At 47.0% G+C, this 21604-nt stretch overlaps 1 protein-coding gene across 9 annotated transcripts in view; it reads right to left on the bottom strand.

Annotated features, from left to right (window-relative positions):
• KALRN (kalirin RhoGEF kinase) overlaps positions 1–21604 on the bottom strand; it is an 856470-nt gene that overhangs the window by 586406 nt on the left and 248460 nt on the right. For all 9 annotated transcript variants that reach the window (XR_014450786.1, XM_083153542.1, XM_083153544.1 and 6 more), the window contains 2 exons: positions 18140–18332; positions 4470–4982 (listed from right to left, as the gene is read on the bottom strand). Coding sequence is in view for 8 of the 9 variants with exons in the window: in XM_083153542.1 (XP_083009668.1) it covers positions 4470–4982; positions 18140–18332 (706 nt within the window). In the remaining variant the exon portion in view is untranslated. The remainder of the gene's footprint in view (positions 1–4469; positions 4983–18139; positions 18333–21604) is intronic.

Genomic DNA, 21604 nt, shown 5'->3' with positions numbered 1-21604 from the left:
ACTGCACAAGAGTTAAACAGCAAAAGAACAGTGAGTCTTTTATTATACATGTTTATAACAAATGTTTTAATAATTGTAGATTTTGTGCCTAAATGTGGCAGTACACGCTGCAATAGCAGCGCGCGATGAGATGTGCCCTCCTGCGGGCATCGCACAGTACAAAAAGTATGTGCTACAAATACTTTTTGTACTGCTTTCAGATCGCATTGCACACACATTGCATGCATGCCGTGCAATGCGATCTAGCCCATAAAGTATGCAATTCTTGCAGCGTGTATGGGCATCTTTAGTGCCTGCAACATTTTGCGGACACAGCACTAAGATGTACATGCACCCGAGATCCTCCATAGGATCGCATGTTGCATACGCTCCCACAATCAGGCTGCAGCTTGATGCAATGGCAATGTGAAAGGGCGCACAATGTATGGTTTGCAGGAGGGCGCCAGACACCCTAGCACCGGCCCTGGGCCTAATGGAGCTGTAGCTCCAGGCCCACTCTCCAAATATGCCCATTTTGTAGCTTAGGGCCAGCGCTTTCCAAAGAGCCTAGCCTCGCATCACTAGCCCCTCGGAAACCGGAGATACCGCCGGGCAAACGTTTTCCCCATAGAATAACATGGGACCTGCTTATTCCGACCCCCACCCAGTTCCAACGGCTGCCAGTTCCCCCTCTGACATCAGAGAAGCTGGAAGTTCGAACCCAAATCGCTGGGACTTCAATATGATACCAGGCTGGTCCATATGGGTTCATTGGTTCCAGAGATATTGTGGGTATACCGATTTTTTTTATTTCTGAAATGTAATTTCTGGCTGTTCATTTTGTTTGAGGGCAGATTTCTTTGGAACCAAAGGGTCCAGTTTCACAGGACCATAATCATTCAAAGCCCACTGAAAAGTTCTTGATCCTGGGACCATATTCCCGGGTAAGTCCCTGCATTTTCTGGTGTAAAAGTCGGGTAAGTCCCTGCATTTTCTGGTGTGAAAGCCGGAACCTGCAGTGCTCTGAATACAGCCCGGCAGCCCCTACTCTCTGCCCGGCTGTCAATGGCGGTCGCCAAGGCCGGACTGGCAATCTGGCACTTCTGGCAAATGCCAGAGGGGCCGGTGGTCAGATGGGCTGATTTCTTGCCACAAGGTGGAGGCTCTGCCTCCGGATCGGCGCACAGAGGGCCGCTGGACTCGCAGCGGGTCCCGCGGCTCTCTCTGTGTGCCGCTGCAGTCCAGGAGAGAGGGGGGCATCATATGCTGCTACACCCCTCTCTCCTGCAAGCCCCGAGAGGCAGTGCGCATGCACATATGCCAGGGCTGATTTGGCAGCCCAGTCCATCGCTGGCTGTCGCTTCTGCCCGGTGGCAGCTGTCCCCCAGTTACCACGAGCATGTATTCCCCCTTGGCAATGAGCATTTAATCCCACATGGCAACGAGCATGGGACCCCATAAGCAGCATTTATGTAGCATCATTTTTAATAGTCATTATGGTGTTTGGCATAATACATAATGGACATTATGGTGTGTGACTTAACATGTAATGGGCATTATGGTGTCATTTTTGGTACTTGTGTATTTTGACGGCGCCCCCCGATGTCCGTCGTACGATGAACGGATCGCATTCCATCGCATGCCATGTACCCGATGGCATGCGATGCGACGCGATTTTGACCCCCTATACGATCAAAAATCGTATAAGCACCCTAAAGGGTGATTTTGAGCACCCTAATGGGTGCTTACAATGTTAAATGCACCCCCACGCCACCCCCCCACTATAAACGTGAACCCGAAGCGTGGCGAGCGCAGCGGTACGCGTCCTACGACCTTTTCATACCCCCACTATCCACGTCGGCGTGGAGTTGAGAATAGAATAGTGTGGCGAGCGCAGCGAGCCACCGAGCCCGAAGCGTGGCGAGCGCACGCGGATACCTTCACAGGTAAACGCGTCCCTTCGCGGGCTTCACAGGTATCCGCGTGCGCTCGCCACGCTTCGGGCTCGGTGGCTCGCTGCGCTCGCCGACGTGGATAGTGGGGGTATGAAAAGGTCGTAGGACGCGTACCGCCGCCCCTCGTGGCGCTCGCCACGCTTCGGGTTCACGTTTATAGTGGGGGGGGGGTGGCGTAGGGGTGCATTTAACATTGTAAGCACCCATTAGGGTTCTTAACATTGTATAAGCACCCATTAGGGTGCTTATACAATGTTTAATCGCATCGCATGGCATTGTATGCCATGTACAATGGCATACAATTTCAAAATTGTATGCCATCGTGCACTATCGTATGATATCGCATACCATCGCATGCGTTATGGTATGCGATGCGATAGGCGCCGCCAAAATACACAAGTACCTCATTTTTTAAGAAGCATATTGTGAATTTTTGCTCAATCCGTTTGATATAGTGTGAATTTTGGCTTATTCCACGTGGCATAATGTGTAAGAGGCAAGTACAGTATAAGGGGGTTACTATTGTGTCACATGATTTATATAAGGGGTATATGGTGTGGTAAACTTGGGTGACCACATAAAAGGTGCTGAAATGTTGTCTACCAAGTTTTGGTTTTCAGTATTTTTTTTATGACTGGCACGTCTCACCCCGCAAGTATCTTAGGACATCGCCGTTCTGCGGGTGCACCTTTGGAGGGCACCCTGCAATATAGATCCCTGCATCCTGTGAGTGTTGGAATTTTTAAAATATATATATATATATATGCATTAAACTGCACCAGCACTTTTCTTGATAAATTTAGAGGCTTATGTGTGCCGCCTACTTTCCTGCGACAATATAGAATGGACTCACCCCTAAGGAGGTAACCCAGATTTGGGACACCAGAGTGCTGGGGAAGATATTGTGTGTGCGCGTGTGTGTATATGTGTATATATATATATATATATATATATATATATATATATGTATATGTGACTTGAAAACAGTTAATAAACTGAAATGTCGTCAGATGGAGTAGTCATCTCCTTTATTCTACCTGTTTTGTTAGTCCAAGTGCCGCACCTCTATCTTGGCTTTATATATATATATATATATATATATATATATATATATATATATATATATGCCATTGTACTCTTTGGCTGGAGGGAGTGTGCATATATATCATCCGATGCTCTCAGTGATACATGGTTGGAACTGCAGCCCAAACTCTGCAGCCGCCACTGGAAGGTAAGTATATATGCAGCTTCTAATTTCCATCTTTTCTGTGCCAGGCCCTTGCATATGCCATCCTCTTTGCCATTTCCACCCTATACTAAACCCTTTGCATTTTTCCTATGCCAGCCCCCTGCCTTTTCCAGGCATATATAATCAGTTGAAAGTATTTACATAAATAGATACACACCCATGAGCAGACCACCAACCAGTACACTAATCACCCCCCCCCCCCCCACACACACACACATTATTAGATGCTAGCCACAATCCCTATTATTGCGCATAATAGGCCCTTGATAATTTTCAGCTCTAGGCCCATTTAGACCTTAATCTGGCACTGAGACAACATCATATAGCTTTGCTAGCATAGTGTTTGGGAGATTCATATTACACAGCATATGTTTCTGATACCTACAAGGCAAGAATGCTGTCTCTGAGGGCCATAAACCAGTAGCTGAAGTAATACACTTTTGATCCTTCAGTATTGAACAAGCTCAGTGCCTGCATGGACTTCTGGGAAATGCTACTGCTTTTCTAGTTGCCCTGAAGACAGCCAGCTCATTGTCTGCACACACAGAACAAATCCAATCAATACACATACAAAAAACACAAGTGGTAAATATGCCAAAAGTTCCCCCATGTTCTAAAATGGATTGAAACGTTCTTCAGAAGAAGAAATTTATGGGAACCATAAGCTGCCAAAACATCTCTGACTAAAAACACTCCTGCATTTACTTTGCTCTATGGAGACTGTTGCCATAATGTGATAATGTGTACCTGTAGTGTAGTAAGTAAAACATGATATAAAGATAATGTTAAATATTATAATAAATAATGGAGGTGATTTTATTAAAAAATAAAATAAAAATAAATTGTAGTGTAGTGGTAGACGTAAGATTCTACTGGGGGAGAAATCCTCAAAAGTCTTCCTGTAGTGCAACCTAATAAAATGATCTATTGTCCTATTTATGGAGTACTGATATATTCTTCACTAGTAAGCCCGCTCGAAGCAAATGCTTCCAAAGCTAGTCTGCTACCTTGTGTTTGTGCATGTGTGTGAAAAATGTAGTTTAATTTGCTGCCAACAGATGGCAGCGTTTCAGAGACTCACAGACACTAGACACACACACATATATATATATATATATATATATATATATATATATATATATATAATCAGTCACATCTAAATATCTCCACTTGGATTCCACCAAACATTTTTATTCTAAACACATGACATCCTACTACAGTGAAAATGAATTAATATTTATGCATATACCATGTACACCCATGCTGACTTAACACCTCTGTCTTACCTTCTCTGCATCCTGTTCAAAGAGACGAAGCTGAAAACACTGATCGAGTTTTAATTTCCGCACATGCCACATCTGATGGAGGTGCTGCCGTGTGGAGTGCAGCTTGTCCAGGAGACTAGTAATCTTTGGCACAAGACTTTGGAAGTCAGCCCCACCTGGTATACAGTTCCGACCTGAAAATCCATCCCCACATCGGATACATTGAAGTAACCTTTGACCATCACGGTCCAGCTCTTCCACAGGGGCCTTAATAACCTTCTTCTTTAATTGTGTGTGTTCATCTATCAATCGTCGGGATCCTTCTACATCCACAGGGAATTCCTTCCTGGCCAACATCTCCTGCAGGTCTTCTAGCCGGGAAAGCAAGTGGATAGCACTGTTAAAAAATTCCTCCAGGGACACTCGCAACTCAATCCATTCATCATGATTGTAATCCAAGGAGCCTTCAAACTCCTCTGTTAGTTGAGAAGGGTCCACCAGCTTTGAAAGTCCTTCCACAGATACCATGCTGGTCTAAGCAAAGAGAATACAATGCAGTTAATAAGTCATGGACATTGTGATATAAGTTCTTCAAATGGTTTATAAATTACTAACAAATACTCATGCAGAATGTAACAAATCTGTATTCCCTTTTGTTTTGGTTTTACTTTCAGGGAATGTTTTTTTTCCTCCTTACAGTACAGCATAATATAAAAGGATGAATACATATATTGCAATGAGGCGGAATTTGCATCTGGGGTGGCACGAACTAAACCTTCAAGGTAGAAGATATTTTGCTATATTGATAAGACATACCATTGGTAGGGCAGTTGTAACAGTAGGAATGGTTGCACATAAATTCAACACAGAAGGGACTCCTTTTCCTAGCTACATGTGTACAGGTGAGCTGTTCCTATATATTTATTTATTTACAGTTTCTCATATAGCGCAGCAAATTCCACTTCTGAGGTACAACTAGTGTAATCAGATGAATAATATATATGGTACATAGTTTTAATCTTTCAGTCCTTGTTCAGCCCTGAATTAATGAGCCATAAAGTTTGTCTGTCCTCAGTTTAACAGTTTTATACATGGAGACACCCATTACAATAGTTGTGCACATTGTATTGTGACATAAGATAACATACTAAATAAATAATAATGAAAGCCAGCATGATCAACATCTCACAATGATAAGATAAGATAAGACAACTTACAGTTGGAGTATGGAGTAACAGGCCAGTCATACACAGAATTATAATTGACCATCAAATGACAGAAAAACGTACTTTGTATGCAGTAGGTGAGTATGAAAAGCCAGTCATGTTCATCCTTACTGGCAAAGCATTACAATACATCACATAAATATAACGGTTATTGCATAGTTACATACACAGGGCTGGTGTAAGGCTTCTCAACACCCTAGGCAAAACTTCAACCTACTGCCCCCCCCCCCCCCCTCACCCATACCGCCACCAATATCCACTTTCAAACCCCTTAAGGCTTGCCTAGCATTCTGGAATGGCAGGGCGGCTCCCAAAAATCAGTTGGTCCTCCAAGCCCATCCCTGGGAAGGTGGCTGGGAGGCATTTTTCTTGGAGGCCTCCCTTTTCTACCCACAACAGTGTTGCGTGCTGCGGGCGTGGGGCGGAGCGGCGCCTCCGTCCGGCTGCCCGTCCTTCCCGGTCTGACTTCAGGTTGCCGAGCAACCTAGGATGCCGGAAGACACGGCGGATGGACGTAGCTTCCGTCCCCCAGCCCTGCCTCTCCCAGCAACCTGGGATGCCGGCGGGCGGCCATGGAGCTTCCTGCTCACGGCGGCGTCGTTGCCTAGCAACGGAGGACGCCGCCGGGAGGTAGTTAGGATGGCCTCAATAGGGCATAATAAACGGACCGCAGGTGTCCGTGGGGACAGCTAATTTTGGCAGGGCGGGGCGTCACTACTGATTGGCTCCCCAGTCTCATTTAAGGGAGTCAGCCTAGCACTTCCCTGCTGGTGATAGCTTCCGTTTTATACTATCTACCTGCTCCAGCACGTTCCTGTCTGTGCTCACAGTGATTCATCCCAGTGGAATTCTGGTTCCATGAGTTGCCCCAGTCGGGGTTGATTTTGTTCCATTCCTTCCCCCTCATTTGCTTCATTCCTGCCTTCTTATTCCTTTACAGCTGGTCAGGCTAGTCTCGTTGCTTTGGGGTTGTTTAGTGCCCAGTGAGCACTTCCTTCCCGCTTTCCGTTATCTCTGGGAAATTCCTCCTTGGATCCTTCTTATTGTGTTGCTTTTATTGTATGTTTTGTGGTTTGTGGTTTGTTGCAGGTGGTAGCGACTAGGTCGCTGGCGCATAGTGGCGTTATCCAGGGTCCGGCAAGCCGCCATTTGGTTAAATTTCAGTTAGGTCCATTAGTCAGTTTCTCCTGTTGGCCGTACCCTGGGGGGGTCCCCGGCTCCTTGTCCTTACCTAACACCTGGCTGTACCGGAGTTAGGGCGGGCTTAACTCGCCCTTCCAAATGTGACGGCTACAGGCGAAGCCTAGAACACCTGCAGGAGTCGGTCACCCAGCCTGGGGGGTACAACAGAGTCAGTATAGGGTTGCCGTGGCTGTCCTGAACAGCAGTCCCGGCTGCGGGGTCACACCCGATACTTAACATTATCACCAGCTGCTATATATATATAAGGGTTTTTTCCACTTTTATATTAAACGGTTATAACCGATCTGTACTTGTTTGATATTGGTTAGCGCCCTCTGGAAAACCCCCCTTTTCCCATTTCTATTCTGGGTCTTGTCTAACAGAGGACCCCCCAGAGGTGCTGCTCCCACTTTCTCTAGCGCAGAAAGGGTTCCCCCATTTTGCTATATATATATATATATATATATATATATATATATATATATAGATAGAGAGAGAGAGAGAGAGAGAGAGAGAGAGACAGGTGTATTACGGCGGGTCTTGAGAGACAGGTGTATTACGGCGGGCACCCCCTTTCCATCTGCACACAGTTGGAGTGCCGCACCTATGCAATTGGATATATATATATATATATATATATAAAATATATATACATACATATTCTTGTTGGTATTGGCAGGTAGCGTTTTTTGGTTGTGCTGCACTTTCTGTAGTTGTCATCATGAACCCCACTCCTACGCGCCAGGCCCAGGCTTTCGCCAGTCAGCTTCAAAACCTGACGCAGATGGTTCAAAAATTATCCCTCAGGGTTAGAACACAGGAGGAGGGTGCCCGGGGAGATTCTCCGCCCTCTCCTGAACCCAAAATGAACCTCCCTGATCGATTCTCGGGAAACCGAAAAGATTTTTTTCAACTTCAGGGAGAGTTGTAAACTTTATTTTAAACTCAGACCCCGGTCCTCGGGATCAGAGCAGCAGCAAGTGGGCCTGATTATTTCCTTGTTACAGGGGGATCCCCAAAATTGGTTTGAAACCCGATGACTCCACACTGCGCTGTTGATGCTTTCTTTAAATCCTTGGGGCTCCTGTATGATGACCCCGACAGGGAAGCATCTGCCGAGAGTCATTTGCGTGCCCTCAGACAGGGCCGAAACCCTGCAGAGGCCTATTGCACAGAGTTCCGTCGATGGGCGAATGACTGCGGTTGGAACGAACCGGCATTAAGCAGTCAATTCCGGCTAGGGCTTTCAGAGGCCATAAAGGATAGCATTATCCAATATCCTGTGCCAGAGACGCTTGATAAACTTATTGAACTGTCCATTAAGATTGATCGGCGCCTCAAGGAACGGAAATCTGAAAGGGGGTCAGGTCTGAGGCCTACTTCCCTCGGCTATGTACCCTCGGAAGATGAGGAGGAACCAATGCAAGTGGGTGCGTTCTGCATCTATCTGGATGAAAGAGCCCGCAGGTTGAGTGCCGGCTTATGCATCTACTGCGGGAATAAAGGGCATTTCCTACGTACTTGTCCCAATAAGTCGGGAAACGCCAAAACCAAGTGAATACTGAGGGGATTTACTTTGGTTCACTTCTTGTCTCCCCTGACAACGCTTTACTAGTCCCTGCTGAGATCCAGATAGAAGAGACTAAGATGGCGGTCACGGCCTTCATCGACAGTGGAGCGGCAGGAAATTTCTTAGATATCCAGTTTGCTGAGAAACTGGGTATCCCACAATTACCCCTTGAGAGGTGCGGGGCTTAGACGGTAGTCCATTGACCAACGGGGTAGTCCTGTATCAAACTCCCCCATTGTCCTTGCGCATCGGTATTCTGCATGCAGAGACCATATATTTTCTGTTAATTTCTTGTGCCACTATCCCGGTGGTATTGGGCTACCCTTAGCTCAGAATTCATAACCCGCAGATTATGGTATAATGGGTGTAGGGATCCACTTGTGGGCGCTCCCTACTCCATTGTGTAATTTCTCCGGCCTGCCAGTCAATCTGCGGGTTATTGTGTAATGGGGAAAGTGAGCAGAGTGCCATGGCGCTATCTGAGGGGATCTGTCTAATGGGTCCCTGGAGGTGTGTCCCAATTTCACCTCAAAAAATGACAATGGTACAATGGGTGTAGGGATCCACTTGTGGGCACTCCCTATGGTTTGGACAATGTGTGCTTGGGAAAAAGGAATTGTGTGGTACTTCACTTTTCTTCTCCTATGATGTATATTTTCTCCATTAGATGTTCCTGGGTTTGGATGTTTATAGTTCCCAATATCTCTCGATGTTCATATGGAAAAGATGAAACAAATGGAAACAATCCACAATGTGAGATATCTCTGGGGTAGAGTGGTTAATATTTCTATGTCACTGGGAGCATGGGTGGCGTACCGAACTCACTTGTGACAATAAGGAAATAAGTACATCAAGGTATCTTTGAATGGGTAAATTGGGTGGCGTACCCGTACTCACGTGGTGGGGTGAAAATCAAAGCGCATCAAGGTTTCTATTTTATCCGTTTTATTGTGTATGAACAAGGTATAAGTGAATAAAAACATCAAGGGAAATAAACTTTAAGTGTACACAATTGAGGCAGAGAAGTGTGCAAGGTACAGACCTTTTAGATCTGGGCCAACATGTTTCGAGATACAGGATCTCTTCTTCAGGATTCAGACTAGTGTAATCCACGTGCCTGTACTTATGTGCTGGAGCATTTCCGGTTCCGGGGTGCGTGACCCGGAAGTGAGGAAATCAGTGTTTTTTTAGAATCACAGAATGATGTTGAAACTCGTGTAGAATAATACAGTAAGGTCCCCCTTTGCAGCGTCCCATCTCTTCCCTCGAGGTGGGCTGTATTCTGCTGATGCGATGCGTCAGTGTGGGAGATCGTGTTCGGCGATACCGGAAGTTGATATGCCGCGACCGGAAGTTCCTCTGATGGGACTTCACCTCTGTACTCCCGGAAGGGCAATCTTTGTTGTTCAATGACGGCTTCACTTGGGGGCGGAAATGACTGGTTCTTCAAAGGCTCAGAGAGAATCGCCTCTTTGCCAAACCAGAAAAATGCGAATTCGAGGTTTCCAAGGTATCCTTTTTAGGATACATAATATCTCCCGAGGGCTTCTGCATGGAACCCAAAAAACTGCAAGCCGTCTTGGACTGGGTCAAGCCTACAACCCTCAAGGCCGTCCAGAGATTTTTAGGGTTCGCAAACTATTATAGACGGTTTATCTGTTCTTTTTTAGACTTGGTAGCCCCCATAGTGGCCCTCACCAAGAAGGACGCGGACCCTTCCCAGTGGCCCTGAAAGGCAGAACAAGCATTTGTTGCCCTAAAGCAGGCTTTCGTGTCCGCTCCCATCTTAAGACACCCCGACCCCCAACTACCTTTTGTGGTCGAGGTCGACGCATCAGAGGTGGGGGCAGCAGCAGTTTTGTCTCAACAAGATCCCAAGTCCTCATTCCTTTTCCCTTGTGCCTATATGTCCCGAAAGTTCTCATCCGCAGAAGTCAACTACGATGTTGGGAACCGAGAGTTGTTGGCCATTAAATGGGCCTTCGAAGAATGGAGGCATTGGCTGGAAGGGGCCAATCACCAGGTCCTCGTGATTACGGATCACAAAAGTCTGCAGTACTTAGAGTCAGCCAAACGTCTGAATGCCCGACAAGCCCGGTGGGCCTTATTCTTTACCCGTTTTAATTTTGTTATTTCTTACAGACCTGGATCAAAGAATGTTAGGGCAGACGCATTGTCTCGCAGCTTTTTACCCAAGCAGGAATTACGGGAGTCTCCTCGGCCCATTCTTCCAGCGTCTGTCATTCATTTTGGGATTACTCAGACTCTCAAAGACCTGCTCCTTCAGGCCCAGGATCAAGCGCCCGATGAAATACCTGCCGGTCGTTTATTTGTTCCGCAGCCTTTGAGAAGGCAAGTCTTGGATGAGTTCCATGACAGTCAAATTGCAGGACATCCTGGCATTAAAAAACCCTGAGACTTCTCTCTCTGTGCGTCTGGTGGCCGGGCATAATTTCTGATGCCAAGAAATATGTCCAGTCGTGTCCTCATTGTGCTAGGCATAAAGTTCCCAGAGTGTCGCCCACAGGGCAACTTATCCCCTTGGCCATTCCTTCCAGACCATGGTCTCATATTGCCATGGATTTTGTGGTTGACATGCCTCTGTCATCAGGGTTCCGGGTAGTCTGGGTAATTATCGACAGATTCAGTAAGATGGATCACTTTGTCCCTCTGCCTCAGTTGCCTTCGGCCAAGTTATTTTTGCTTCATGTTTTCAAACTCCATGGTCTGCCGACCGATATCGTTTCTGATCGGGGTCCGCAATTCATTGCCCGGTTCTGGAGACTCTTTTGTAAGGCGTTAAAGATTAAACTGAGTTTGACCTCCGCCTATCAACCTCAATTCAAATGGGCAAACGGAACTCCTTAATCAGTCCTTGAAGCAATATTTGCGTCTTTTTATCTCTAAGATGCAGAATGATTGGTCGGATTTCCTCCCCATTGCCGAATTCGCCTATAATAATTCTCACCACTCAGCTACGGAAGCTTCTCCTTTTCTAGCCAATTATGGCTTTCATCCTAAGGCCAGTGCACTCAGTCCAGAAGGGCCTGTGGTTCTATCTTCCACCACGACCAGGTTAAGGGCCATCTGGAAAGAGGTGCACCTTGCCCTTAAAAAGGCAGCTCTTCGGGAGAATGTCTTTCTGATCGGTCAAGATGACCATGTAAGTTTAAAGTGGGCGATAAGGTTTGGCTGTCAACACGGTATATTAAACTCCGACAGGGCACTTCTAAATTCGGCCCAAAATGTATTGGTCCATTTCCCATTATAAAAAAAGTAAATCCTGTCGCCTTTCGTTTACAGATCCCCAGGGCCTTGAGGATTACTAATACTTTTCATGCTTCTCTCCTCAAACCCGCAGTTGTCTCGAAAAAATGTAATCGAAGAACTAGTCGAGGCAAATCTCTGGTTGATGTCCATGGACAATCAGAGTTTTTGGTGGAGAAATTCTGGATTGTAAAATCTCTCAGGATTCTCCGTATTTTTTCATCCATTGGAAGGGGTATGGGCCAGAGGAGAGGTCCTGGGTTTCTGACTTTGACCTGCACGCCCCCAGGCAAAATTATTTTGTGAGTTTCCTCATAAAGTTAGTCTTAGGGATTTCTTAACCCCTCCTCAAGGGGGGGTACTGTTGCGCACTGCAGGCGTGGGACGGAGCGGCGCCTCCGTCCGGCCGCCCGTCCTTCCGGGTCTGATGTCAGGTTGCCGAGCATTCTAGGATGACGGAAGACACGGCGGACAGACGCAGCTTCCGTCCCCCAGCCCTGCGTCTCCCAGCAAGCTGGGACTCCTGGGGCGGCCAGGGAGTTTCCTGCTCACAGCGGCGTCGTTGCCTAGCAACGGAGGATGCCGGCGGGCAGGTAGTTAGGACGGCCTCAATAGGGCATAATAATAAACGGACCGCAGGTGTCCGTGGGGACAGCTAATTTTGGCAGGGCGGGGCGTCACTGCTAATTGGCTCCCCAGTCTCATTTAAGGGAGTCAGCCCAGCACTTCCCTGCTGGTGATAGCTTCCGTTTTATACTATCTACCTGCTCCAGCACATTCCTGTCTGTGCTCCCAGTGATTCATCCCAGTGGAATTCTGGTTCCGTGAGTTGCCCCAGTCGGGGTTGATTTTTTTCCATTCCTTCCCCCTCATTTGCTTTAGTCCTCCCTTCTTATTCCTTTACAGCCGGTCAGGCTAGTCTCGTTGCTTTGGGGTTGTTTAGTGCCCAGTGAGCACTTCCTTCCCGCTTCCCGTTATCTCTGGAAAATTCCTCCTTGGTCCCTTCTTATTGTGTTGCTTTTATTGTATGTTTTGTGGTTTGTGCGACGTTTGTGGTTTGTCGCAGGTGGTAGTAACTAGGTCGCTGGCGCATAGTGGCGTTAGCCAGGGTCCGGCAAGCCGCCGTTTGGTTAAATTTCAGTTAGGTCCATTAGTCAGTTTCTCCTGTTGGCCGTACCCTGGGGGGGTCCCCGGCTCCTTGTCCTTACCTAACACCTGGCTGTACCAGAGTTAGGGCGGGCTTAACTTACCCTTTCAAACGTGACGGCTACAGGTGAAGCCTAGAACACCTGCAGGAGTTGGTCACCCAGCCTGGGGGGAACAACAGAGTCAGTATAGTGTTGCCTTGGCTGTCCTGAACAGCAGTCCCGGCTGCGGGGTCACACCCGATACCTAACAAACAGAGTACTAGGAGGAGGCAGCAAAGTAAGGAAGTATGCATCAAGGGAAAGTATGGTGGTGAGGTTCCACAGCAGACACCTGCATTAAATACAATGATCCTCATAGACATCCTGTCACAATATAGTAGAACTGCCTGCCTACCAGCTCGGGAATTGGCTTGACCTAACACAGAGTCGCGGAGTCTAACCGTGCCGAGGGTTTTCTGCCAGTGACCCCTCCAATTGGGATTTGGGCTTCTGCGGCACTCGACACATCGGTCGCGGTCCTCTGGTTAGGTTTCCAATTAGAGCTGGTGACAGGGGCAAGGTATATGGAGGAGCGGTTGTCTTGCCGGGTCGGTATCAGTGCCGTCAGTTGGGTACCCAGTGGAGAGGCAAAGAGAATCCAAGATCAGGCCGGGTCATACACGGGAGACACAGTTCGCGGGACACTAGGATGAGACGGAGGGATGGTCAGAGGGCACGCTGAGGTCATACACGGAGAGATCAAACAAAGTACAGAAGGGTCAAGCGGAAGAGTAGTCAGGAACTTAGCCGGGTCAAATAATATCAATGAGCAATATAGTACTGGAAGCACGAGGACGCTGGAGTAGGTGTGAGCCTATACTCTGGCGGGGATTGCCTGCCAGAGACCTCCTTTTATGCTGCAGGCTGACTACGTCAGAACCTGCCTTTCCCTTTAAATCCCTGAGCGCGCGGCGCGCGCCCGCATACCCGGAAGCCGCGCACCACGCTGTCGGAGCTCCGACAGAGGATCACGCCGCCCAGCCTGCCGCCGCCCAGCCTGCCGCCCGCACCAGCCATGACCCCGGACCCAGTAAGAGACTCCCGTGGTCCGGGAGACTGTGACACATCCTTGATATTTGACGGGCAGACTTGGTTGCGCCTCCCCCCCAGATCCTGGCGCCCTAGGCAGCTGCCTAAACCTGCCTAACGGCCCTGGTTACATAGACTTGCGTCCATCTAGTTCAACCTATGTTTATAATAGTTTATCCCTTGTTGTATAGTATGTTCTGATATTTTAAAGACAGATTATGTTACTTATTCGTACCCATGGATGTTTTTAACCAATAAATGTTTATCCAACCTTATTTTAAACGTATTTATAGTGTCTGCCGACACTACTTCTCCAGGTGCAGAGTTCCAAAGTTTGACGGCCCTGACTTTAAATATTTTTTTTCTTCTAGATGAACAATATCTTTTCTCTTCTAATCTAAACTCGGGTCTTTGCGTCCTAGATTAGTTTCTAGCAGAAAAAAGTGTGTTTGACAGTTCCTTATATTGGCCCCTAATATATCTATACATGTTGAGCATATCCCTCCTTAAACGTCTCTTCTCTAGTGTAAATAGTCCCAAATTGCTTAATCTTTCCTCGTAGCTTAAATTCTCCATTCCCCTAATGAGCTTTGTTGCTCTTCTTTGGATTTTTCCTAATTCTATTATGTCCTTGTTATAATGTAGAGCCCAGAATCAGTGGTGTAGCTAGGTGCCACGGTGCCCGGAGCAAGGGCATGTTTCGCCGCCACCCCCCCCCCCCCAATTTGTAGTAGGCGGGGCTCTTGCACGATGAAAAGGGGGCGCAGCCTAACATTATAAGACACACCGTAATGCCTATTACACATAGTCACATGCCATAATGCTAATTACACATAAGGCCACACATGATGACCATTACATACTATATAACGAACCATAATACCCATTTGCACATTTGACACATAAAACCAAAAACTTATTTGGAAGGAGGGTACAACATTTCTAGTTACACCGCTGGCAGGAGTCATCATGCTTCCATTTATATGTACGCACACACACACAGGGCCGGTGCAAGGTTCCCTGGCAACCTAGGCAAGTGGTCAGCACAACCCCCCCCCCCCCCCCCCCCCCCACACACACACACACAGTGGGTCCCACCCACAACCCAGAAAGGACTCGCCACAGCCGGGGTGTATATGGTGATGGAGGGACCGCAGGCGGGCTGCAGGCTACTCTGCAGATTGTAAATAACTGCTCACTCTGGGCCAGATGTATCAAACTTCAAAAAGTGATAAAATGGAGAGTGATAAACAGCCCGCCAACCAGCTCCCAACTGCTATGTTACAGGCTAAGTTTGAAAAATGACAGGAAGGAGCGGATTGGCTGGTTGTTTATCACTTTATCACTATCTGAAGCTTGATACATCTGGCCCTCTGTGACTTGCAGCGCTGAAGGGAGGCTGTGGTCTCAAAGTCACCTGCTGGGCGCTGGGCCGGCTCAGGTCTACTGCAGCGGCAGGAGACAGGAAACAGCCAGTCAACATAAGGGTTTTGACCGGCACCTCCTGCAGCAAGTAAGAGGGTCCCGGGGGATGGGAGGGGGTAGATGCTTGGTGCAGGCGACATGTGAAGGGGGGGGGTGTGATGCGGCAGCCGCTGAGTCGCTCGGGCAGGGGGGGGGGGGTTGGGGGGGATCGCCTGTCATCTCCATCCAGGGGGTGTCCGTGCTCCCACCTACCTCCCTTCAGTGGCCCTGCGCACACACACACATGCATATATATAACACATACACATACACAAGACATAAACACACACACACACACACACTCCGTTTTGTTTGAAGGAGGTGAAATTATTAGTAACAAATAATACTGTCTGTATAAGCTGCCAATTTAATTATCTACAAGACACATTACAGGATCTTTACCCTCAATGATGACACCATGTGAACGGAGGGTCCTCTTCCTGATGCTGCTGCTGCTTAGATAAACGCAGGGGAGGTAGGGCAGGGTTGCCTACCCTATCGGAACGGCCCCGAAAATTGGGTCACCCTCCCGGCCCCCCGGAAAGGTGGGCAACCCTCCCAGATTCTGGGGGACCCCTGCTCCCTCCCCTGATTGCGGCACCCCCGCCCCCCCCCCCTGACCGCAGCGTTTAAATTACCTTATCTGCAGATCTCCGGGGAGGGGTGGGGCTAAAGTGTCAATCGCGTCATTTAGCCCCGCCCCCTCCATGGAGATAGGCAAATTGAGTAGCTTTCCTTCATGGGGGTGGGGCTTAATGTTGTCACGTTTAAGCCCCGCCACCCTAAACTCCTGCTGAAAGTCTACTCTCCGGGCTTCTCCCGGAGAGGAGCTTTTAAAAGTCGGCAACCCTGAGGTAGGGGGAGGGAGAGAACTGCAGAGCTGTATCCCTCCAGAACAGCCTCATCGTTGTAACTGCACTGTCTCCGTCTGACTCTGCAGGCATGTCACCAGGCAGCGTGTTTCCACTGTTCATTCAGTGTGAGACTTCCTGCCCAGGGCAAAGCATGGCCTCATGGGATTTGTAGTTTAATTGTTAACTGCTCAAAGTCTGAGCAGTAACATATAAACTACAATTCCCATGATTCCACTGTCCCTGCTTCTCCGTCCTGCCGGGTGCCTCTGAATGCTGAATCCCGGCACCTCCATGCACACAAAACTACTAGCACTGTAAGTGCCGCAGCCAGGCGGGGGAGGGAGCGGGGGAGCGCATAAGCAGGGTGGGGAAGCAGGTGGCACAGTTTGCACGCCTCCGGAGCCACTTGATCTCTCTGCGCCCGGAGTTTGTGCTCCGCTGGCTCCGCCCTCCCTACGCACCTGCCCAGAATTGTACTCCGTATTCGAGGTTGTGGTCTAACCAATGATTTGTACAGAGGCATAATTACTTTTGAGTCACTATTTTCCATGCCCCTTTTAATACATGCTAGAATTTTGCTGGCCTTATTTGTTGCTATATTACATTGAGCACTACACCCCAGTTTGTTGTCTATTTGGGCTCCTATTTCGAGTACTGAATTACCCAATTCACCCCCGCTTACATTATAACTAGCACACTGGTTATGTCTCCCAAGGTGCATGACTTTGCATTTGTCCACATTGAACCTCATCTTCCACTTTTTTGCCCACTCATCTAGATTGTCAAGATCATTTTGGAGCGTGGTGACATCTTCTGATGATTTAATAAATCTGCTCAGTTTTGTATCGTCCGCAAAGATGAATACATTGCTGAGTAACCCCATCCCAATATTGTTAATAAAAATGTTAATTAGTATGAGCAGAATATCACAGAACGACTTACTGATGAAGGGCTAGATTCTCTAAGATTCAAAAGTGATAAAATGGAGAGTGATAAACAGCCAGCCAATCAGCTCCTACCTGCCATGTCACAGACTGTGTTTAAAAAAATGTCAGACAGGAGCTGATTGGCTGGCTGTTTATCACTCTAGTTTTTATCACTTTTGAAGCTTAGAGAATCTGGCCCGAAATCCTCATATAATAAAATAAGGAAATATACGGATAGCAGATCACCATGATCAGCATATAATATAATCATTTAATAATGACAGCTTACTGTATATGGCAAGCAATAACATAGACAATCGTATGTAATGATGGAAGCATGACCGTCATAACACAGAACTCTTTCCTATCGTGGGGCCAAAATAATCAGTCATAAATTCAATCTGGAATATATTATACCATTTCAATAATGTGCAAAGTCAAAAAGAGCATAGATGTGACTGGCAAAGCACAAATTAATGTTTCAAGGAAAACACTGAAGGCTCATTAAGGTGGCCATACAATAGGGCGATTAGGTCACTTTTCATGCAATTGCGGTAATAAATCACATGAAAAGCATCCAAATCGCATGTGACTGACATCAGGTATGAAGCGATGCGTGGTACTGTGCGCATTGCATCGGAGCCTGAGGGTTGCAGGTGAAATGTGTTGCATCGCCAGGGCTGGCATCGCATGTGATATATTATATGCAAAAGAACCACGTACGATACATATCACATGTGATCCTGCCACCTGGGAAGGACCCGGGCTGCTCAAGGATGGATCGCGTGCGATTTCTCCCCTTGGATAAGTCACACAAGTATATGACCAGCTTTAGATACATTATGATGACTTTTACTGATTATTACAGTTATATATTGCCCAGTTCCAGTCATACTATATGAATTTACAGTCCACAGTAGGTGCTCCACATACTACAAAAATGGCTCTACAGCATTATATGTATTACTGGTATCCGGTAAACTTACCTCAAAGATGAACTTAGAGCTGCCAAAGTTGGTTTTCTGTTTCTGCCAGAAGTTCTCAGGCTTTATAATCAGTGCCACATGGATCTCTGCTGGAAACGCTTCTTGCAGGGTCTTCAAAAGAGGTTTGATCAGGTCCCACTTGGATCCACGCATGTCAATGATGACTGTGAATCCTCGCTTGCAAACATCTTCACTGTAGGAAGCAGTACACAGCAACCATTATACTTTGTATTACATTATACAAAGTAACTTCCTTAATCAAAATTATATATATATATTTTTTTTAGTACAGATCAGCTTACTAGAACATTCCAGGAGAAATGTTAATCATAAAGTAACAATGACCCATGAAATGGTATTAATGATTCTACAGGCATGTATATTGCATAGCAACATTGAAAGTATCTTGCACCTAATACCACTTTTACACCAAAACTGGCAGGTCGCACCTGGGTTTTTGAACTAAGCTCCAACCCAGATGCGACCCAGCAGTTGACCCCTTTTACACCTGTGTCACCCTGAACAGGCGCTTGAAGATGACATCATCTCCAAGTGCCGGCAAATCCGTCAGCTGGTCCCCCGCCACGCCGACCGACACTCTGGTGGCAAGCTCAGCACCAAAGAAAGCTGCTGGCTGCCACTAGCCTCCATCTGTGAGGTGAATGGATGCCCCACACAGGCATCCATTCACCTCCTCCCTGGCTCTGCTGCTGTCTTCATAATACAGCAGCGGAGGCTGTATGCGGCTCCTGCCAAACCTCCGGACTAACTGCAGAACGCTGCGGTCCGGAGGTATGGGCTCCACCATCGGTGGAAATGGATCACCCAGATTACCATTTACACGGCCACTGACTCCGGCTATGCCCCGTGTCCAATCCTGCACATTTGCAGGGCCGGATTCCCGGGAACAGGACCCAGGTTATTATTATTTTACCCCATTTACACCAAGCCCCAGCCCGGGACGGCAAACACCCGGGTCGAGGCTCTGGTGTAAAAAAGCGGTATTAGATAGTTCCTGCTACATAAACATGCAATACTCAGCATATTCACATTTTGGACTTTGTACAGTGTAATGAGGACTTAAACATTGTGTTTTGTATACAGCAAATAAAAGAATACAGTATGCACAGTGGACCTTTTCAGATTTGACATGGTGCTATTTTGCAATACCGAACAGGTCATACGATGGGAGACATGATATTGCATGTACTATAGACCAGAAAAGAGTCTGGACATGGTACTACATTGTACTGTATAAATGGTACTAAAGGGATGGGCATGGTGTTATGTTGTACCATAGAACAGGTAATGAGAGGCTGGACACGGTACTACTATAGACCAGGTAACAAGAGGTCACAAATTATATATTGTACTATAGAATAAATAATGAGGTCAGACATGATATAACATTATTATAAAATGGGTAATGAGAGGTAGGAGATGATGCTACATTGTACTATAGAGCAGTTAATGAAAGGTTGCACATTGAGCTACTGTATGTTACAGCACAGAACAAACGATGAAGTCCAGACATGGTGCACTTTACTCACAGTATATGAACTTGTAGTTTAAGCAGGAGAAGGAGAGAGAGAGAAAGAGAGGGAGAGAGAGAGAGAAGGGGAGAGAGAGAGAGAGAGAGAAGGAGAGAGAGATGAGAGAGAGATGAGAGAGAGAGGAGAGAGAGAGGAGAGAGAGACAGAGGGGGAGATTCCCTGAAACAGAAATGCGGTGAAAACCCCATTATCAGCAAGAGCTGGTGATACCCCAAAGAAGCCTATGGGTTTCTTAACGCGACCCACGCCACCCCCGCACCGACCACCGCCGACTCGCGCAGACCCCCCCTCACCTGTGTCCGGGCAGTACAGCACTGTGCTTCCCGGACCTGTGACCTCCTCCTCCCTGCACTGAAAATTATCTTCCGGGAGCAGGGAGGAGGACAAACCCCCCCCGGAGCAGCAGCAAAATTAGCCGGGTAAGGGAGGGAGGGGGAAGCTGCCGGGACCCGTCGCGCATCGCCGGCTCACCGCAAAAGACCGCTCTTAACGCAAGAGCTGTCTTTTGCCATAATATCGCAAATTTTAGAGCATATGCGATAATTATGTTAGCGGTAGCCGGCAATATGCGGCGGTAAGGGGGTGCGGATGTTAGAGCATCCCCCCCAGAGAGAGAGAGACAGAGAGAGAAAAGAACAGAGCAAAACGATGAGGAGAAAGATAAGGAGAGAGATGAAGCTATAAAGAGACTTCAAGGGAGTTATAGGCCCTATACACTGGCCGACACTCTGGCATTTTATGAAGAATTCTACTAAATCCCTCAGAAAATACCTGAAAACACATTTAAATATGGGCCCCGTTGGTCTAAATCCGGCGGCGACTAATAACCTGCACACAGGTTATTAATTGGTTGAGGCCAGTGTTCTCAACGGAGACCACTGAACCTGACACCTTGCCCAGCACGAGCATTCTGAGCGAAGTAGCTTTGTTCAGAATACTTGTCGGCCCATGTAGGAGAGGCAGGAGAAAAAGTGTTAAAGATAAAGGAGACAAAGAGCACAGCAGATAATGGGGTTTATTCTAGTTCATTCTTTCTGACAAAATCCTTCTTAAATGGACAAAACCATGTGCACTGCAGGGGGGCAGATGTAACATGTGCAGATAGAATTAGATTTGGGTGAGTTATTTTGTTTCTGTGCAGGGAAAATACTGACTGCTTTATTTTACACTGCAATATAGATCTCACTTTGAAGAAAAACCCCACCCAAATCTAATTCTCTCTGCACAAGTTACATCTGCCACACCCGCAGTGCACATGGTTTTGTCCATCTAAGAAGGATTTTGTCAGAAAGAATGAACTAGAATAACCCCCATTGTGAGAAAGAGCAAGAGAAAAGAGAAAATGAGCAAAAGGCAAGCCAGAGAAATGAGAAGATATAGGGCCAGATGTATCAAGCTTCAAAAAGTTATAAAATGGAGAGTAATAAAGAACCGGCCAATCAGCTCCTATCTGTCATTTTTCAAACCTAGTCTGTAACATGGCAGGTAGGAGCTGATTGACTGGTTGTTTATCTCTCTCCATTTTATCACTTTTTGAAGCTTGATAAATCTGGCCCATAGTGAGCAAAAGGCATAGTGACATCGGTGAGATGAATGAAAGGGCCATATGTACTAAGTTTCAAAAAGTGATAAAATGGAGAGTGATAAACCACCAGCCAATCGGCTACTAACTGTGATTTTTCAAATACAGCCTGTAGCATGGCAGGTAGGAGCTGATTGGCTAGAACTTTATCACTCTCCACTTTATCACTTTGTGAAGCTTAGTACATCTGGCCCAAAGAGAGAAACAAGAGGAAAATAATATCCTGCACCCAGCAACTCTTAAACATTTTGACTATAAAAGAGCTAAGAAGTTCTTTCTCCCATAGCCCTAGGCTATAAATCACATGTTTTTTTATGGGACATTGGGAGC

The sequence above is a fragment of the Crinia signifera genome, chromosome 7 (assembly GCF_055691185.1).
Source record: "Crinia signifera chromosome 7, ASM5569118v1, whole genome shotgun sequence".
NCBI lineage: Eukaryota > Metazoa > Chordata > Amphibia > Anura > Myobatrachidae > Crinia > Crinia signifera.
The sequence above is the reverse complement of the archived record's forward strand: the minus strand, read 5'-3'. Positions and strand labels throughout refer to the sequence as shown.